The sequence below is a fragment of the Danio aesculapii genome, chromosome 9 (assembly GCF_903798145.1).
Source record: "Danio aesculapii chromosome 9, fDanAes4.1, whole genome shotgun sequence".
Taxonomy (NCBI): Eukaryota; Metazoa; Chordata; class Actinopteri; order Cypriniformes; family Danionidae; genus Danio; species Danio aesculapii.
This window is the reverse complement of record NC_079443.1, coordinates 45,740,152-45,756,249: the sequence shown is the minus strand read 5'-3', so window position 1 is coordinate 45,756,249 and position 16,098 is coordinate 45,740,152. Positions and strand designations below refer to the sequence as shown.

Genomic DNA, 16,098 nt, shown 5'->3' with positions numbered 1-16,098 from the left:
TTTCAATTCCAGAATATTCAGTTCTGTCTAAAAATACAAAGCTAAATTTTCAAAAGGCAAATTTCCGAAGGCAAGGCAGACCTGCCAAGCTAGGAGACCCAATGACTGGGTAAGACTGTGTCCACGGACTCTGCATACGGCACAGCTGTTTAAAAAGGGTTGTAAGTGTTTGTTTCCATGATCCACAGGGTTTGTTGCATGTTTTCCCGCGATGCTGTCAGGGCCTATACAGCAAAGCTGCTTGTGTGCAGCAGGCATTCTTGTTGGGAGAGCTGTACGAGAATTGTAGAATGGCGGACGTTGTCTTTTATCAGTTGAGTTCTTTACCATTCAGACACATCGCCTATTTTCGTACTACAGTGTTCGCCTATGTTTAAAATCCTCCATATTACTATTCTGGTAATCTGGAGCTAATGGTTGAAATAGATAGGACAAGAGACCTGCTGCACTGCTATCCACTGTGTCTGCATTCAGACCCGGGGATTCAGAAGGAGAGAAGACCTCCTCATTTAGTGTTTATATAAACACGATTGTCTTTATAAAGATATAAATTGTGGTTATGTGTATATGAAATAACGAATAACATGCGTAGCAGGGCATTCAATTACCTACTGTTTATTTCTTAGCATTTTAGTTTGTAAACTATATAATCATGCGTCTCTCAGGGTTTGTGTCTCATTTTGTGAGCCAACTGACAACAGTTGTTCGCTCTCCTCTTTCTCCCCTGCTCTGCTTGCCACGCCCACTCCTCTCAGTGGTCCACCCTCACTATGAAGCAAGTTTTGAAAAAACTCTAAGGTAGACTTGAACTGAAAGAGGGGGGTTTCATGGCCCTTTAAGACTATTAAGCCAGTAAACAGGAGGAAAAAATGAGGAAAAAAGCTAATAATGGCACAAAAATAGCATTTAATTTCAATAGCAATGTCTTGGACATTGTAAGTAGGCTAACAAATGATTATATAGGCCAAAAATTAGTAAATGATGTTTTGAACAGTTATATTTGCCCTTAATGTAAGAAAAAACTAGCTGGTGATCACGTAAATCTCATTCCTCAAGAGCTCCTCATCAAGCGTCTCTTATTCCGGTATCGCAGGTTCGCCCGTGCTTAGACCGGTGGGGTTACATGCATGTAAATTGTCTTTTGACACATATGATGTTGCACATTATCTCAATCTCCATTACTGACAGCTTTAAAGAATATACAGTAAACTACATACAAAAGAGAAAAAGGAAAATAATATAATAATAAAAAATAAAAAACACAATGCTAGGCCTAAGAACAATTAATGAATGTTTCAATTTTCACCTTTATTTGTATAGCGCTTATACAATGTAGATTGTGTATGATTGATAAGTTTATAATTCAATGTATTCTTTTTTCAGTTCGACAAACTTTTTATTTCAATACTTTTGGCATTGCTTTTGTTCCATAAAGGCTTCCATGTTGTTTAAAATTAGAAAATATGGAGGAAATCTGAGTCTGGCTGTGATAAACTGTGAATCCCCTCAGTGCTGTATGATTATCATGCTTTTGGAAAGTCCTCCCCTCTGTACCCTGTAGAGTGTATGTGATAATTATACACACTGTGACATTTTGGGTGGGTGTGTTTGTGTGTGTGATGCCCAGTTACACAACCTCCTCTCCATCATACTTTATTACTCAGGTGCTCAAAGTTGAGTCTCAGTGCTGGGCTTTTGGAAACGCCATCAGGGAGGGAGAGAATGAGTGTCGCCCGCACACTTTCCAAAGTCCTTATCAGCCTCCTGCCCTTTTCCTTTGCCACTCTCCACAAGTCCATCTCCCTCACGCGCTTTCACACACTCCAAGTAAAAATAGGCCCTGATAGGTTGACATGTCACCACAGCGCTGTTCACCCTCGGCTACTTCACCACAACCACAGTCTATCATCACTTACATGTTTAATGGCATTTTAAAGGGCACCTAAGGTGAAAAATCTACTTTTCAAGCTGTTTGAACAGACATATGTGTAGGTATAGTGTATAGACCGTCATATTGGGGAGATTGAAACACACCCAGTCCTTTTGTTTTCAATTTAACAACATAAAAACGGTGGACCAATTAGAGTGTTTTTCAGATTGACTACAACTTGACGTAGGAGTGTGCCCCCCCCCCCCCCCCCACCCACCGAATTGATTGACAGCTGCATTTTAACATGTCCCGGTAGTCACGTGTATGTAGTCATCATCAGAATCAGAATCCTTTTTATTGCCAAGTGTACTTCACACACACAAGGAATTTGTTTTGGCTACAGAAGCTTCCAGTGTACATAAAGTGACAAGTGACAACACAAAATAAATATGAAAAAAAAAAGATAAACATTAAACAGATGCGGTTAGTCAAGAAACCTGGATGTTGAATTGTGTGTACAGATTTGTTATAAATATTGTTTATAAGGTGCTGTGTACAGGTGCGAATGTAGAAGTTATTGCATTGTATATTGAAATAAGGTGCTGTGTACAAGTGCGTATGAGAAAGTATTGCACATATTTATTGCACAATAGGGGAATATTTAACTGTTCATAAGGTAGACAGCCTGAGGAAAGAAACTTTTCCTGTGTCTGGCTGTTTTTGTGCTTGGTGCTCTGAAGCGCCGACCAGACGGTAACAGTTCCAACAGGTAGTGTGCTGGGTGTGAGGCGTCCAGAGTGATTTTGCAAGCCCTTTTAGTCACTCTGGAAGAGTACAGTTCTTAAAGTGTAGGAAGGGTTGTGCCAGTGATTCGTTCAGCAGTCCGGACTATTCGCTGTAGTCTACGGAGGTCGGTTTTGGCAGCTGAGCCGAACCAGACAGTGATTGAAGTGCAGAGGATGGATTGGACGACAGCTGAGTAGAACTGTACGAGCAGCTCCTGTGGCAGGTTGAACTTCCTCAGCCTCATCCTCAGATGAAGGAAGTACGGTCTCTGCTGGGCTTTCTTCACAATAGAGTCTATATGAATCATATCATATCAACAAGACAGGACGTGTGCAAAGCAACCTGGACCAAAAGGTCTGTTCAGTATGCTAGGATCTTTAATCATCATCAAATGCATACCTGCCAACACTCCAGTTTTTCACGGGAGTCTCCCGTATTTCAGACCCATCTCCCGCCCATCTCCTGTATTGTTCTGTCTCCCGGAAAACTCCCGGAATTGCGTGCAAAAAGAGTACAAAGCTAAACGTGCGTGCTGTCTGTGAGTGTGTATGTGTGTCTGCGATGTGTACAGTATGTGTGTGTGTGTGTGTGGACTTTGAATCGACTTTGTAACAGACATGCAGAGTGTGTGTAGCCTAAAGCTGGGGTATGCGCCATTTAAAAAAAAGCATAGCATATACAACCCACAAACCAACTTTTTTTTTCATTTGGAAAATTAAAGTTATTAATAATAGTTCTTATTAAAGACCCATTTTTAAAATAGCCTACAAGCAAATCCAATGATTTTCTTGAGTTTTGCATGATAACTCCGCACCAAACTGAGGTGTTCATTTTATAAACTATAAAACATCTATGCAAATTAATGCAATTACTATATGTAAAAAAATGAAATTGTTATATACTATAGTAACCTGTAGCCTATAATTACTCAAGGCAATTCGTAACTGATTTAGTGTACTAATTCGTATGTTTCATTCATACAATTTTGTATGATTTGCGCATCCCCAAATGATCAGGGGTGGGGTTTGGTGCCATGCCACCATGCCGCCTTTTAAAAAATGTACATTTTTGTACGACTGAACTTGTATGGATTCACACGAATTAGCCAAACTGACCAAAAAAAAAATAATAATAATAAATACGTTTCCTTTTGAGCATACTGAAGAGTCTTTCTGTTCGCTCTATAAATGTAAAATCTAAATGTAATTGTGACTTTCAATCTCACTATTCTTTTTATGTATCTTACTATTCGCACAAATATGAGTTAAGGATATATCTAAATACATTTATATTTGCAAGGTATTTTGAGATTTCTGAAGTGGGGACAGATTTTGAGCTGCAAATAGATAATTTTTTAAAAGTGTTTTTTATTTACCTCAACATAGTGGGGACGTTGTCTTTTGTTTGGAAATGAAGATCAGGTTGACATCAGAACCCAACATTTGGCTGACCTCAATGTCCAACATTTAACCGACAAACATCTATCAGACTTTGGCTTTTGGTTGCCATACCAGATGAATAAATGTCAGTATTTGACGTCAATATGACGTTGCTTTAAGATGTTGGGTTGTTGTTGGATTTTGGTCTCTTTCCATCAAAACCTAAAATTAACCAAATATCAATGCCATTTGGTGTCATTACTGGACATCAAGGCAACATCGTCCTTGGACGCTGGCTAGACATTGAATTTTGGTCAACTAGGCTCAGTTTTTCAAAAGTAATCCAATGGCATTTTGGATCAAGGATTGGATCAAATCTTGGAAGTGGGTTGGAAAAGTAACAGAGAGATTTTGAATTAAGATCAGACCATGTAATCCAATCTTATATTTGATTTGGATCTATCCCGTTCTTTGGGTTATTCAAAACTTTGAACTCAGATTGGGATCTATTTGATAAAAAAAAAAAAAACATGATTATCCTGATCTCATCAGAAGAGTTGATTCAGTTGTGATTAATTTTTTTAACAAAATAAACTAAATAAAATTTAAAAGGTTTTATTTTTTAAGTGAGTGATCACAAACTTAATGGTTACTGATTATAAATTCCCTCATATTTGAAGCCTATATGAAGCATGTCACATCTAATGAGAGATGGTAAACAACAACAAACTAACATCAAAGCAGTATTGTATTAGAATAAACTAAAATATGTCAAATGTTTGCAGATTGCAGTGTTTCTGTTTCTTACCATTATAACAAACGATGGCTGTTTGTGGCCGCTGGTATTTTGCCAACCTGTTGTTCTATGCTAAGCCAGTAGGCTACACTCTTGGTTCCATTTAAGGCTCTGGGAAACAGGATTCGGTAATCCTGAAATTTGGGATTTGGATCACAGTGATCCAACCTAATGTTCCTTTAAAAAACTGTCATAAAAGTAAGATGGATCGGTTAATCCTGGATAGCAAAACATGGGGTTTACAAATCTCGACCAATTTGGTCCAGATTACATTTTTTAAAAAACTGGGCCCTGATGTCATGACCTAATCTAACCTAATATTAACATCTTGTGTTGTGTTGTTGTGGAGCCTTTTTTAAGAGTGCATTCTGACTTCCTTGTCTTCCTTGTTTTCCTCAGAATATATAATCTCGAAACTGCAAGTTTATGCAATAAAATGACTAGATGCTAACTAAAGAAAAAAGTCAGACTACTCTGGCTTTGGCTTCACAAGAGTCTCATTTGTATTTAGTTCTCCTTCGTGATTTTTTTGAAGAAACAACTGAAATAATTGGGAACTTCATTTTGGTACGAGCAATAAAAGAGACACTTCTAAACAATAATATTTCGCCTGGGCAGTGAAATCCACATGTTCTTTCATTATGATTCAACTCTTTTGCTGTGTCATGAAGCATTTTGTACCTCTGCTCTTAATTTGAGGTGATGAAGTCCTCTAATTTGGCAAAGGCTTTACGTTAAAAGAGCTGCGATAGGAATATTAGGTTTTCAGTATCTCCTGAAGGCAATTCATTCTTTCCGGTCACATACTTGACAGCCAAATTGCAGTGAATGCAAGAATGACTATTTGGCATCGAGTGCGGTTTACTGTGAACATTTGCTTCATTTTCGCATCAGATGTTATTCTGATCCACCCCAGACGACAATCAGCTTCAGACATCATTTCAGATCCTATCGTGACAGGAATTGGGAATAGCTTGAAGATGATGTGAAGTTAGACTTCAGGAGAGAAAAAAACCCAACATGCTGCATAGTCAGTGCTGGGTTCTTTCTGTTTTTAAGAGGTGGTTTTATCTTTGCTGTTTGTGTTTCTGCTATGGTTTGTCTGTCCTCCTGTCATGGAGTTTGTGTGGTAGAGAACCTTAGCCAATTTGAGTTTATGTGGATGTGTTATCTGTCAATAACACACCAATGAAGAGGTGTTTCTTCAAGTTGCCATGTTACAAACCACTGTCATAAACAGAAAAGCTGCTGTGTGATTGAAAGCAGACATTAATCAGAAGGTATGACCATTTTGAGATTATCAGCCTGTACCTGCTTATCTGATTAACAGAAGTGTTTCCTACTCATTTAGTGGACAACTCATGTTAACCAAAGGGCAGACATTGTTGAAGGCTTTAGGATTTAGACCTCCTGTGATAATTTAATTCTTTTCCACTTATTTACCAAGTAATAATACTAATAATAATAATAATTCCTTAAATTTATATACTTTTCTGGACACGTTACACATTTTTGGGGGGGAATCTCCTCATCCAACATCACTGTGTAACATCCACCTGGATAACACGAAAGCAGCCATATTGCGCCACACCACACACCAGCTGATTGGTGGAGAGAAGTGTTATGAAGCCAATTATGATATGGGGATGGTTAGGAGGCCATCATGGACAGAGGCTAATGGGCAAATTTGGCCTGGATGCTGGGGTTAAACCTCTATAAACCTTTTATGAAGGACATCCTAGGATTTTTAATGACCACAGAGAGTCAGGATCTCAGTTTAACGTCTCATCTGAAAGACAGTGCTCACTGAGCACTGAGCAGTATAGAGTCCCAATCAATATACTGGGGCTTTAGGACCCACACAAACCGCAGGTTAAGTGCCCCCTGCTAGCCTCACTAACACCACTTCCGGCACTTCCTAGCTTTCCCATGTGGTTTCCCATCCAGGTACTAACCGGGCACAGCCCTGCTTAGCTTCAGTGGTCGACCATGCGAGAGTTGAAGAGAGCTTGCTGCCAGCTATGTTTAATGGAGCAAGGACATTTTCATACAATTTTTTTTCACACAAAATTCTGGGTTTCACACAGTCGTTTTGCGATGCAACAACATGAAGGAATTAAGTTAATATTAGTTTTTAGAAATTTAAGTAAATTGAACGCATACCCTCTCAAAAAATGTAACCACACATCGCACGTTTGCACTATGAAGATAATTGGAAGCTGCACCAGAGATGCCTTGAGATGGCAAATTTTCCAAAACAATAAAATTATTATTTACATTAAAATATTTGTTTACAGAGGATGCCAGAAATGCACTGTTTAAAATATCATGTACAGGATATATAAGAGTTATTTTATTTAGGAAAAAATACTGTTTATTTTCTACTTTGTATATGAAAAAACACTGAAAATAATTAATTTTGCTTCCAAAAGTGTAAGTTATTTATTTGTGACTGTTGGTTTTAGGCAATGTGTGTTTTATTTCAGTTGTTTAACATTGATGGTTAAATAATCATCATAGATAGTAGATAGAGTGTGTTTCCTTCAATTTTTTTTAAGATCAAGTAATGCACCCTTCATTCAAAAATCTCTTTCTTGTAATATATGAGCATATTTACTGTACAAAACTTATCAGCGAACTATGAGAGCAAAGAAAAAAATTTAGTAAGTAATCATTCGTTAATCATAATCAAATTAAAATGTTAAATTATTTGAGATTTGAGATTTTAGGCCAAATCGCCCAGTCCTAGTAATGATAATAATAAAACTACTACTACTACAACAACAACAACTACTACTACTACTATTACTACTACTACTACTACTACTACTACTATTAATATTAATAATAAAACATGCAAATAAAAAGTGCATAACATTATTATTATTTAAAAAAGTACAGTTATTTGCTCAATGATACTAACATAATAATAATATGCTTGAGGTTCAGAATAAATCTCAATAATGTCCTAAACTGAAAGCCATTTGTTTAAATATATTAATGCTTTGAATGCAATACTATTAGATATTAATATTAGTTTTACGTACAAATATATAGTATAGTTTTCAAAATAATTATCTGAGACAATTGATAAATGATAAGGATTCAGTCAAGTCATTTATGTACAGTATATGCATATTTGGTACTTTATTCTTATTATAATATGCACAGTATTCAAAATATACATTTTGTTTTATTTTATTTTATTTATTTATAATTTTTTTATTATTTTATTTGTATTTATTTAATTATTATTATTTTTTAAATTATTATTTTATTATTATTATTGTTATTTTATTAATATTTTATTTTTAATTATTTTATTTAGTTCATTTATTATTATTTCATTTTATTATTATGTTATTAATATTTTTATTTATTTATTTATTAAATTTTTTATTTATTTTATTTATTTTACGTTTTATTTTTATGATTATTTTATGATTATTATTATTACTATTGTTATTATTTATTATATAATTTTGTTTTTCATTAATTATTTTTATTATTATTTTATCAATATGTATTTTCTATTTTATTAATATTATTTATTTTATTATTATTTTATTAGTGTTACTTATTTTATTTTATTATTTTTTAATTATTATTGTTTTATGTTTATTACTTTATTTTTAATTTATTGAATTTTTATTTTAGATTTATTTATTTTGCAGAGCTATAATAAACAAAAAAATGTGTGTGATTGGATTATATGGAATTCATTACTGTCAAATGTTAACTTGGTTATTTGTGACCTACATATTTACAGGGTTACCTCGCTTTAAATCTGCCAAGAGATTTTCTTTGCTTATTAAAAAAATAAAGATTGTCTTACTGTGAGTGCCATGAGAGATTAACCGAGCGTAGTGTTTTGGCTCATGAGATTTGATGATTAAGATGCTGATGAACTGTAATCTTTTATTTGATATATATATTCAGCGCTCTTTGTTTTCCGGTGGGTGTGAAATTGGCAGCGTCTGTCTCATTTATCCATTTCATTTCTTTCATAAAGCAGATTGTTCTCCTGTGTCGCGGGTAGCTTTGCATTATCTTTTATGTCTTTCACACAACGGCGGACATTTTATCATCATTTACACATCATCGTGTGTCAAAATCCCAAACGTATCGATTTATGTTTCACATGCAAAACATGGAAAATGATACAAATTTGGACTTATTTGAGGCTAAATGATGTAAAATGTTGAGTATTTCTGTAACCTGCAGTTGAATGTCAATGTAAAAAACATCAGTGGTTTGAGATCAGATGAAGTGAAGCTCTGTCTGTTGTTTTTCTGCAGATTGAGATGTCTGGTGAAGCAGCTGGATAAAGGAGAGGTGAATGTCGTAGATCTGAGGAAAAACATTGAATATGCCGCATCAGTTTTGGAGGCCGTGTACATCGATGAAACAAGGTAAGTAAACATTCGGCTCTTTACAGTCTGGCATGTGGATTGATTTGACTTAGCAGATCACGTTGTAAACAAAATCAAATGCTCGTTTTTTTTTAGTGTTTATTATTATTATTATTATTATTATTATTATTATTATTATTATTATTATTATTAACCCTCCTTTTTATCTTTTTCAAATATTTCCCAAATTATGTTTAACGGAGCAAGGAATTTTTCACAGTATTTCCTGTAACATTTTTTCCTCTCGAGAAAGTCCTATTTGTTTTATTTTGGCTAGAATAAAAGCAGGTTTTTAAATATTTTTTAAAACCATTTTATGGTCAGACTAGTATTTTGAAAAAATATTTTGTGCTGTCATCATGGCAAAGATATAATAAATCAGTTATTAGAAATTAGTTATTAAAATTATTATGTTTAGAAATGTGTTGGAAAAAAAACTTCTCTCTGTTAAACATAAACTGACAGGGGGTCAGGGGTGGATAAAAAAAAAAAAAAAAAAAAAAAAAAAAAAATATATATATATATATATATATATATATATATACATCTCACATTCCAATAAAGATCTATTAGTTAATGTTAATTAATGCATTTACTAACATAAATTAAGAATGAACAATACTTGTATAAAGCATTTATTAATGGTACAATGATAGATTTACTAATTTGGTCGATAATTATTTAAATCCAAAGCTGTACTTGTTAACAATAGTTAATAAGCCCCTATTATAGATTTTTGACAAGAATAATCCCAGTTTCTGTTATTTCTCCTTTTCCTTTGCTTTCCTTTTTATTTTATTTTACTTTATTTAAAAAAAATCCCAGTATTTGTTATTTCCCTAAATTTTATTTGATGGTCTTTTTTCCTTTCCTTTCCTTTCCTTTCCTTTCCTTTCCTTTCCTTTCCTTTCCTTTCCTTTCCTTTCCTTTCCTTTTCTTTTCTTTTCTTTCCTTTCCTTTCCTTTTTTTATTTATTTAAAAAAAAAATCCCAGTTTCCGTTACTTCTCTCAATTTTTTATGATATTTTTTTCCTTCATTTCCCTTTCATTCCTTTTATTTATTTCATTTCATTTTATTTTATTTTTTGTTTTATTTTTAATAAAATGCCAGTTTCTGTTACTTCTCTCAATTTGTTTTAAGATCTTTTTTTTCCTTTTTCCCTTTCATTCCTTTTTATTTATTTTATTGTATCTTATTTTATTTTTTTATTTATTTTTTTACGAAATCCCAGTTTCTGTTACTTTTCTCATTTTAATGATCTTTTTCTTCCCTCTTTTCCCTTTCATTCCTTTTTATTTTATTTTTCTTTATTCCTTTTTATTTTTTTAAATCCCAGTTTCTGTATTTTCTCTCAATTTTATTTTTATGATCTTAAAAAAGTGAAGTGTTTTCAACATTGCTAATTAAAAAAATAATTATTTCGATTTCTAAAGTATCATGTGAAACTAAAGTCGCCAACAATGATGCAGACATTTCACAATTAAAATCTGAAAATACTCAAATACATTTCACATTTTTCATGTTTGCTTCGATCTCCCTATAAATCTCAGCTTATACTGCGTTGAGACACAACCAGATTAAAGTGCTCTCCCTCTGAAGTGTTTTTCCCCTAGTCCACTCTTCAAGCGTCCTCATCTCCATCTCCAGCTGTTATCAGGAGGCGTTTTGCTGTTCGTCTAAAGTAAAATGTGCTGAGAGTATTCACGTTCATCCTCCTGCTCCCTCCGGAAGTCCCGCGGGCCCTCGATCCCAATTAACCGAGACCCGCGGCTCTGTTGTGCCGTTTACGGAGAGCTAGCGTCGTCCCGCTAGCTGATGGGCTGGTGTTTAGACAGCCTGGGCTACGGCTAATTACGTTTTCCTAATGACAGGCACAGGATGTATTGCCATGGCAGCAGCTTTGAGCAATTTTAGCTTGTTACTGGAAGTCGGCGAATATTTGTTATGATAACATGCCGCATTTCCTGCTGCCTGCGTAAGACCGAGCAATAACAGTCGCTATTCTCATTGCCGCATTCATTTCTCAAGGAAAAAAAAGCGCATTTATTTAATCGTATGCCAGTTGCTTAAGGTACTTGAGTGTTGAATGTTGGCTTTCTCAGAGATAGAGCGAGGGCAGGATGAGTCACGAAATGAAGAGAAAATGAGCGAGAGGCTGAGGAGACGCTTTCTTTTGCTTTCTGCCCGCATGTGCTCATAAGCATCACCTTCAGTGTTGAACATCACACAGGTGTGCTAGAGGGGACTGTGTATATACTGTACAATAGTATACACTATATAGGTATATAGTGGAAGTCATTTTAAATTTTGTAAAGGCATTTTGAAAATTCAGGATTTTCGTTCATTCATTCATTTTCTTTTCGGCTTAGTCCCTTTATTAATCAGAGGTCACCACAGCGGAATGAACCGACGACTTATCCAGCGTATGTTTTACACAGTGGATGCCCTTCCAGTCACAACCCAACACTGGGATACATCTATAAACACACTCTCTCACACATACACTACGGCCAATTTAGCTTATTTAGTTCACCTGCTACCACATGTCTTTAGAAACATGTTTTAAGTTACTTTTATTTGTTTTTAAGTGTCTAAATGGTACTGCACCCCTTTACTTCTCTGAGCTTCTCTGTCCTTACACATGTTCTCGTTCGCTCAGGTCAGCCGACCAGCTCCTCCTGGGTGTGCCCAGGACCAGTCGAAAGCTCAGAGGGGATCGGGCTTTTGCTGTGGCTGCACCACAATTGTGGAATGAGTTGCCATTGTATATTAGACAAGCCTCTTCCATTACTGTTTTTAAATCTCTTCCTAAAACCCACTTGTTCAGTTTGGCTTATAGCACAGTGTGAGATGTTGACATTTTATGTTTATTTATTTGGATTTTAAAGTTTGTTTTACTCCCTGTTGTCAGCACTTTGGTCCACTGTGTTGTTTTAAAGTGCTTTATAAATAAAATTGAATTGAATTGAATAGAAACCGGAGCACCCGGATGAAACCCACGTCAACATGGGGAGAACATGCAAACTCCAGACAGAAATGCCAGCTGACCTAGCTGGGGCTCGAACCAGCAACCTTCTTGCTGTGAGGCGATTGTGATACCCACTGCTCAACTGTGACGCCCTGATTCAGAATTTTTGATGAGCAAAATAATAATATCTTATGATAAATGTGTGAACTAATGTATGATTTTACACTGTAAAAACATTCTTGCTGCCTTAATTTTTGTAGTTGAATCAAATTATCATTTTAAACATCTGAATTTACACACTGCAAAAAATGCTTTACTTTAAGATTTTTTTGTCTTGTTTCTAGTCTAAATATCTAAAAATTCTTAAATCAAGAAGTATTTTCTAGACAAGCAAAACATAATGTTTTTCCTTAAAACAAGCAAAACAAACTGTAAAACCCAACAGTCAACTTTATCAAATGAGCTAACTCAAAATGTACTGAAAGTTCATTCTACTCATTTGAAAAGAGTTTTGAACTCAGTGTTGAAGGTAATGAGTTAATTACCTCATTACATCAATTTAAATGGAGTAAGTTTACAGTACTCATAGATTAGTTTTTTTTAACTCAAATGATTTGTTGCAATCGGTTTTCTCAAACAGTTTGAGTTGCCTTAACTTATTGGGTTTTACAGTACTCAGTAGGTTTGAGTTCTCTTCATTTATTGGGTTATTACTGTGATCAAACTGCTTCGTTTACTCAAATAGATTAAGTTGACAGCACTCATTAGGGTTAGTTTTTAAACTTAAATGGTTTGTTGCAAGGGGCGACGCAGTGGCGCAGTAGGTAGTGCTGTCGCCTCACAGCAAGAAGGTCGCTGGTTCAAGCCTCGGCTGGGTCAGTTGGCGTTTCTGTGTGGAGTTTGCATGTTGTCCCTGTGTTCGCATGGGTTTCCCCCACAGTCCAAAAATTACGTTACCGGTGAATTGGGTAGGCTAAATTGTCCGTAGTGTATGTGTGTGACTGAGTAAAACATGTGCAGGTTGGCGGTTATGAATGAGTGTGTATGGATGTTTCCCATAGATGGGTTGCGGCTGGAAGGGCATCCGCTGCGTAAAACATATGCTGGATAAGTTGTCGGTTCATTCCGCTGTGGCGACCCCAGATTAATATAGGGACTAAGCCGAAAGGAAAATGAATGAATGAATGGTTTGTTGCAATTGGTTTCCTCAAATGGTTTGAGTTATCTTAACATATTGGATTTTACAGTATAAGAAAAATAATCTTGCTTCTTCTTTTGACATGAGATTATTTTTCTTGCCGCATTGGCTGATTGTTTTGCTTGTTTTAAGGAAAAATTACTTCATTTTGGCATATTATTATTCAAAAAGAAGACATTATGTTTTGCTTGTCTAGAAAATGCTTTTTGATTTAAGAATTTTTAGATATTTGGACTAGAAACAAGACAAAAACTCTAAGAAAGAAAATAATTTTTTGCACTGCATCTATCAAACTGAAAAAAAGATATTAGGTTAATCTTTGTATAACTATTAAAAAATGAGTTGAAACCTGAATAACTTATGAAGATCAGTTAAAGCAACATCAACATATTTGTTGTAACTTTTTTTACAATGTTTGATGGCCACACACACATACGCACACAAAAAATTATGCACATATAATTTTGTTTGTTTAATTTCCATTTTGTTATACTGCGAGTTACTATGAGTGTTATTATTTTCCATATTAATTACTGAAAATGAAAAATTCTGTCATCATTTATTCACCGTTTACTTGTTCCAAACCCATTTGACCTTCTTTCTTCTTGAGCACAAAATGAGATTTTTTTTGAAGAATACTGAAACCTGTAACCATTGACTTCCATAGTATTTGTTTCTCCTACAATGGAATCAATGGTTACAGGTTTTCAGCATTCTTCAAAATATCTTCTTTTGTGTTCAACATAAGAACTAGTATAGGTTTGGAACAACGTAAGGGTAAGTAAATAATGAGAGAATTGTCATTTTGTGTGAACTATGCCTTTAATTACTAGGAGTGTTATTACTGTATTTTCCATGATTTATTATTCTTAATGTATTCTTATCGTGTAGTTTTTTTAATATATAAAATATATTTATTTATTGCCTTCAATTATAACAATTGCCTTAATTGCTAAATATGCAATGTACAGTTGAGAACAAAATTATTAGCCCTCTGTCAAATGTGTATATTATTTCATGATTTTATAAAGCTTTTATAGGTATGACAAACAGGAACAGCTTGACATTTTAATTAATTAATTAATTAATTAATCAATTTAATTAATAAAGATGCATTCTAAGTGATTTGATTAGTAAATATTTGGTCTTACATTCTGCTTTATAATTATGCTGTGAAAGTAAGTAAATACTATATTCCTGTCTGAGGTTTAGAAAAGTCAGTTAATAAAGTCAATGAATACTGACACTTTCTTAGTGGGATGTAAATAATCTGTTTTATATTCTGGCTACTACTTATATTCTTGTATATTTGTCAAAAATAATTAAAACCCACTATAAAAATATATATTATAATCAGTCAGGTCATTTATGTAAATTGCAAATTGGTCTTTAAAGCAGCCTTCGTTTTCTATAAGAAAGAACATGTTTTGTTTTTGGCTTAGGTGTGAAATATGACTGGGACATATTCTTGACAGGTTTTGTGAAGCTCACCCTATTACAACCCACAGACATGCCAAAAATATAACCCCTAAATACAGTGTTTTTAATCATTACACATCAGTTATTGCACATTCCAGTGATGATTGTAACACCACCGACGCACATTTGAGTGTAGGCTTCAGATTCCTGAGGGTTTTCCAGTTCTCTGGTCCTGATTACACTGAGGATTTATCAGTGGGCAAAAGGCGAAATAATCAAGGATTTTGTTTAATGTTTTTAATAGATCTCTCATGTTTACCATGGTTGCATTGATTTAAATTTTAATCTGCGTTCTCATTATATTCTAATTGTATAGAAGTGAAGAGTTCAGATGCAAAAACCTTACCATCTGAAACTTCCATCGGAGTTTTATTCTCAGCCTACTATGTTTATGTTGAGTTATTTCACTTTAAACACAATAAAATGTATTATATATTCTATTAATTATTGAAACTTAGTTTTTGCCATTGAAGTAAAAATATTAACCCTACACACAAAAGCCTAATAAAATTTTCATTTTAGTAGAAGATTCCAGACAGCATTTAGAGGTTTTTGCATCTCAACTCTTCAAGTTTTGCATTTAAATACATTTTTAAATGTAAGTGTTTTTGTTTATTATTAATTGTATTTTGTTTTGGTGCTCAAATAATATTAATTAGTTCTTATTGTCAGTGTTGAAAGCATTTTTTTCTGCCTATTATTATTGTTCTACATTCTATTCATCAAAGAATCCAGAAATGTCAATAAAAACAGGATTTATTTGCATTGTAAATATTTAATAACATTATTAATGTCTTTACATGCACTTTTGGTCAATTTAATCCTTTATTTCTGAAGTGTTACTTTTTTATTTCCCTTTTATTTTCATAAAATGTTGCACAGCAAAGTCTATCAGCAAAATGTATAATAATAGGAAATATTACTAAAAAGAAAAAAGTGTCACTAAAGACTTGGAAAAAAATAACTGCTTAAATTTCAGCTTACAGGAATTAATTGCATTTTGAAATATATATATATAAAAAAAATATATATATATATATATTACTTTTAGTCTAATAAATGATACTGAGTGAATGCAATTAATCATATACAAAATAAAAGTTTGTTTTGGCATAATACATGAGTATATATATAAACACGCACATGCATGCAAATATTTGAGAAAATGTGTGTATGTATATATGCGATTAAAAGTAGGGCTGCATGATA

The 16,098-nt window shown here is 33.9% G+C and overlaps 1 protein-coding gene across 2 annotated transcripts in view; it reads left to right on the top strand.

The window, feature by feature from the left end:
* pde1a (phosphodiesterase 1A, calmodulin-dependent) overlaps window positions 1-16,098 on the top strand; it is a 145,838-nt gene that overhangs the window by 91,319 nt on the left and 38,421 nt on the right. For both annotated transcript variants that reach the window (XM_056465853.1, XM_056465854.1), the window contains one exon: window positions 9,130-9,243. In XM_056465853.1, coding sequence (XP_056321828.1) covers window positions 9,130-9,243 — 114 coding nt within the window. The remainder of the gene's footprint in view (window positions 1-9,129; window positions 9,244-16,098) is intronic.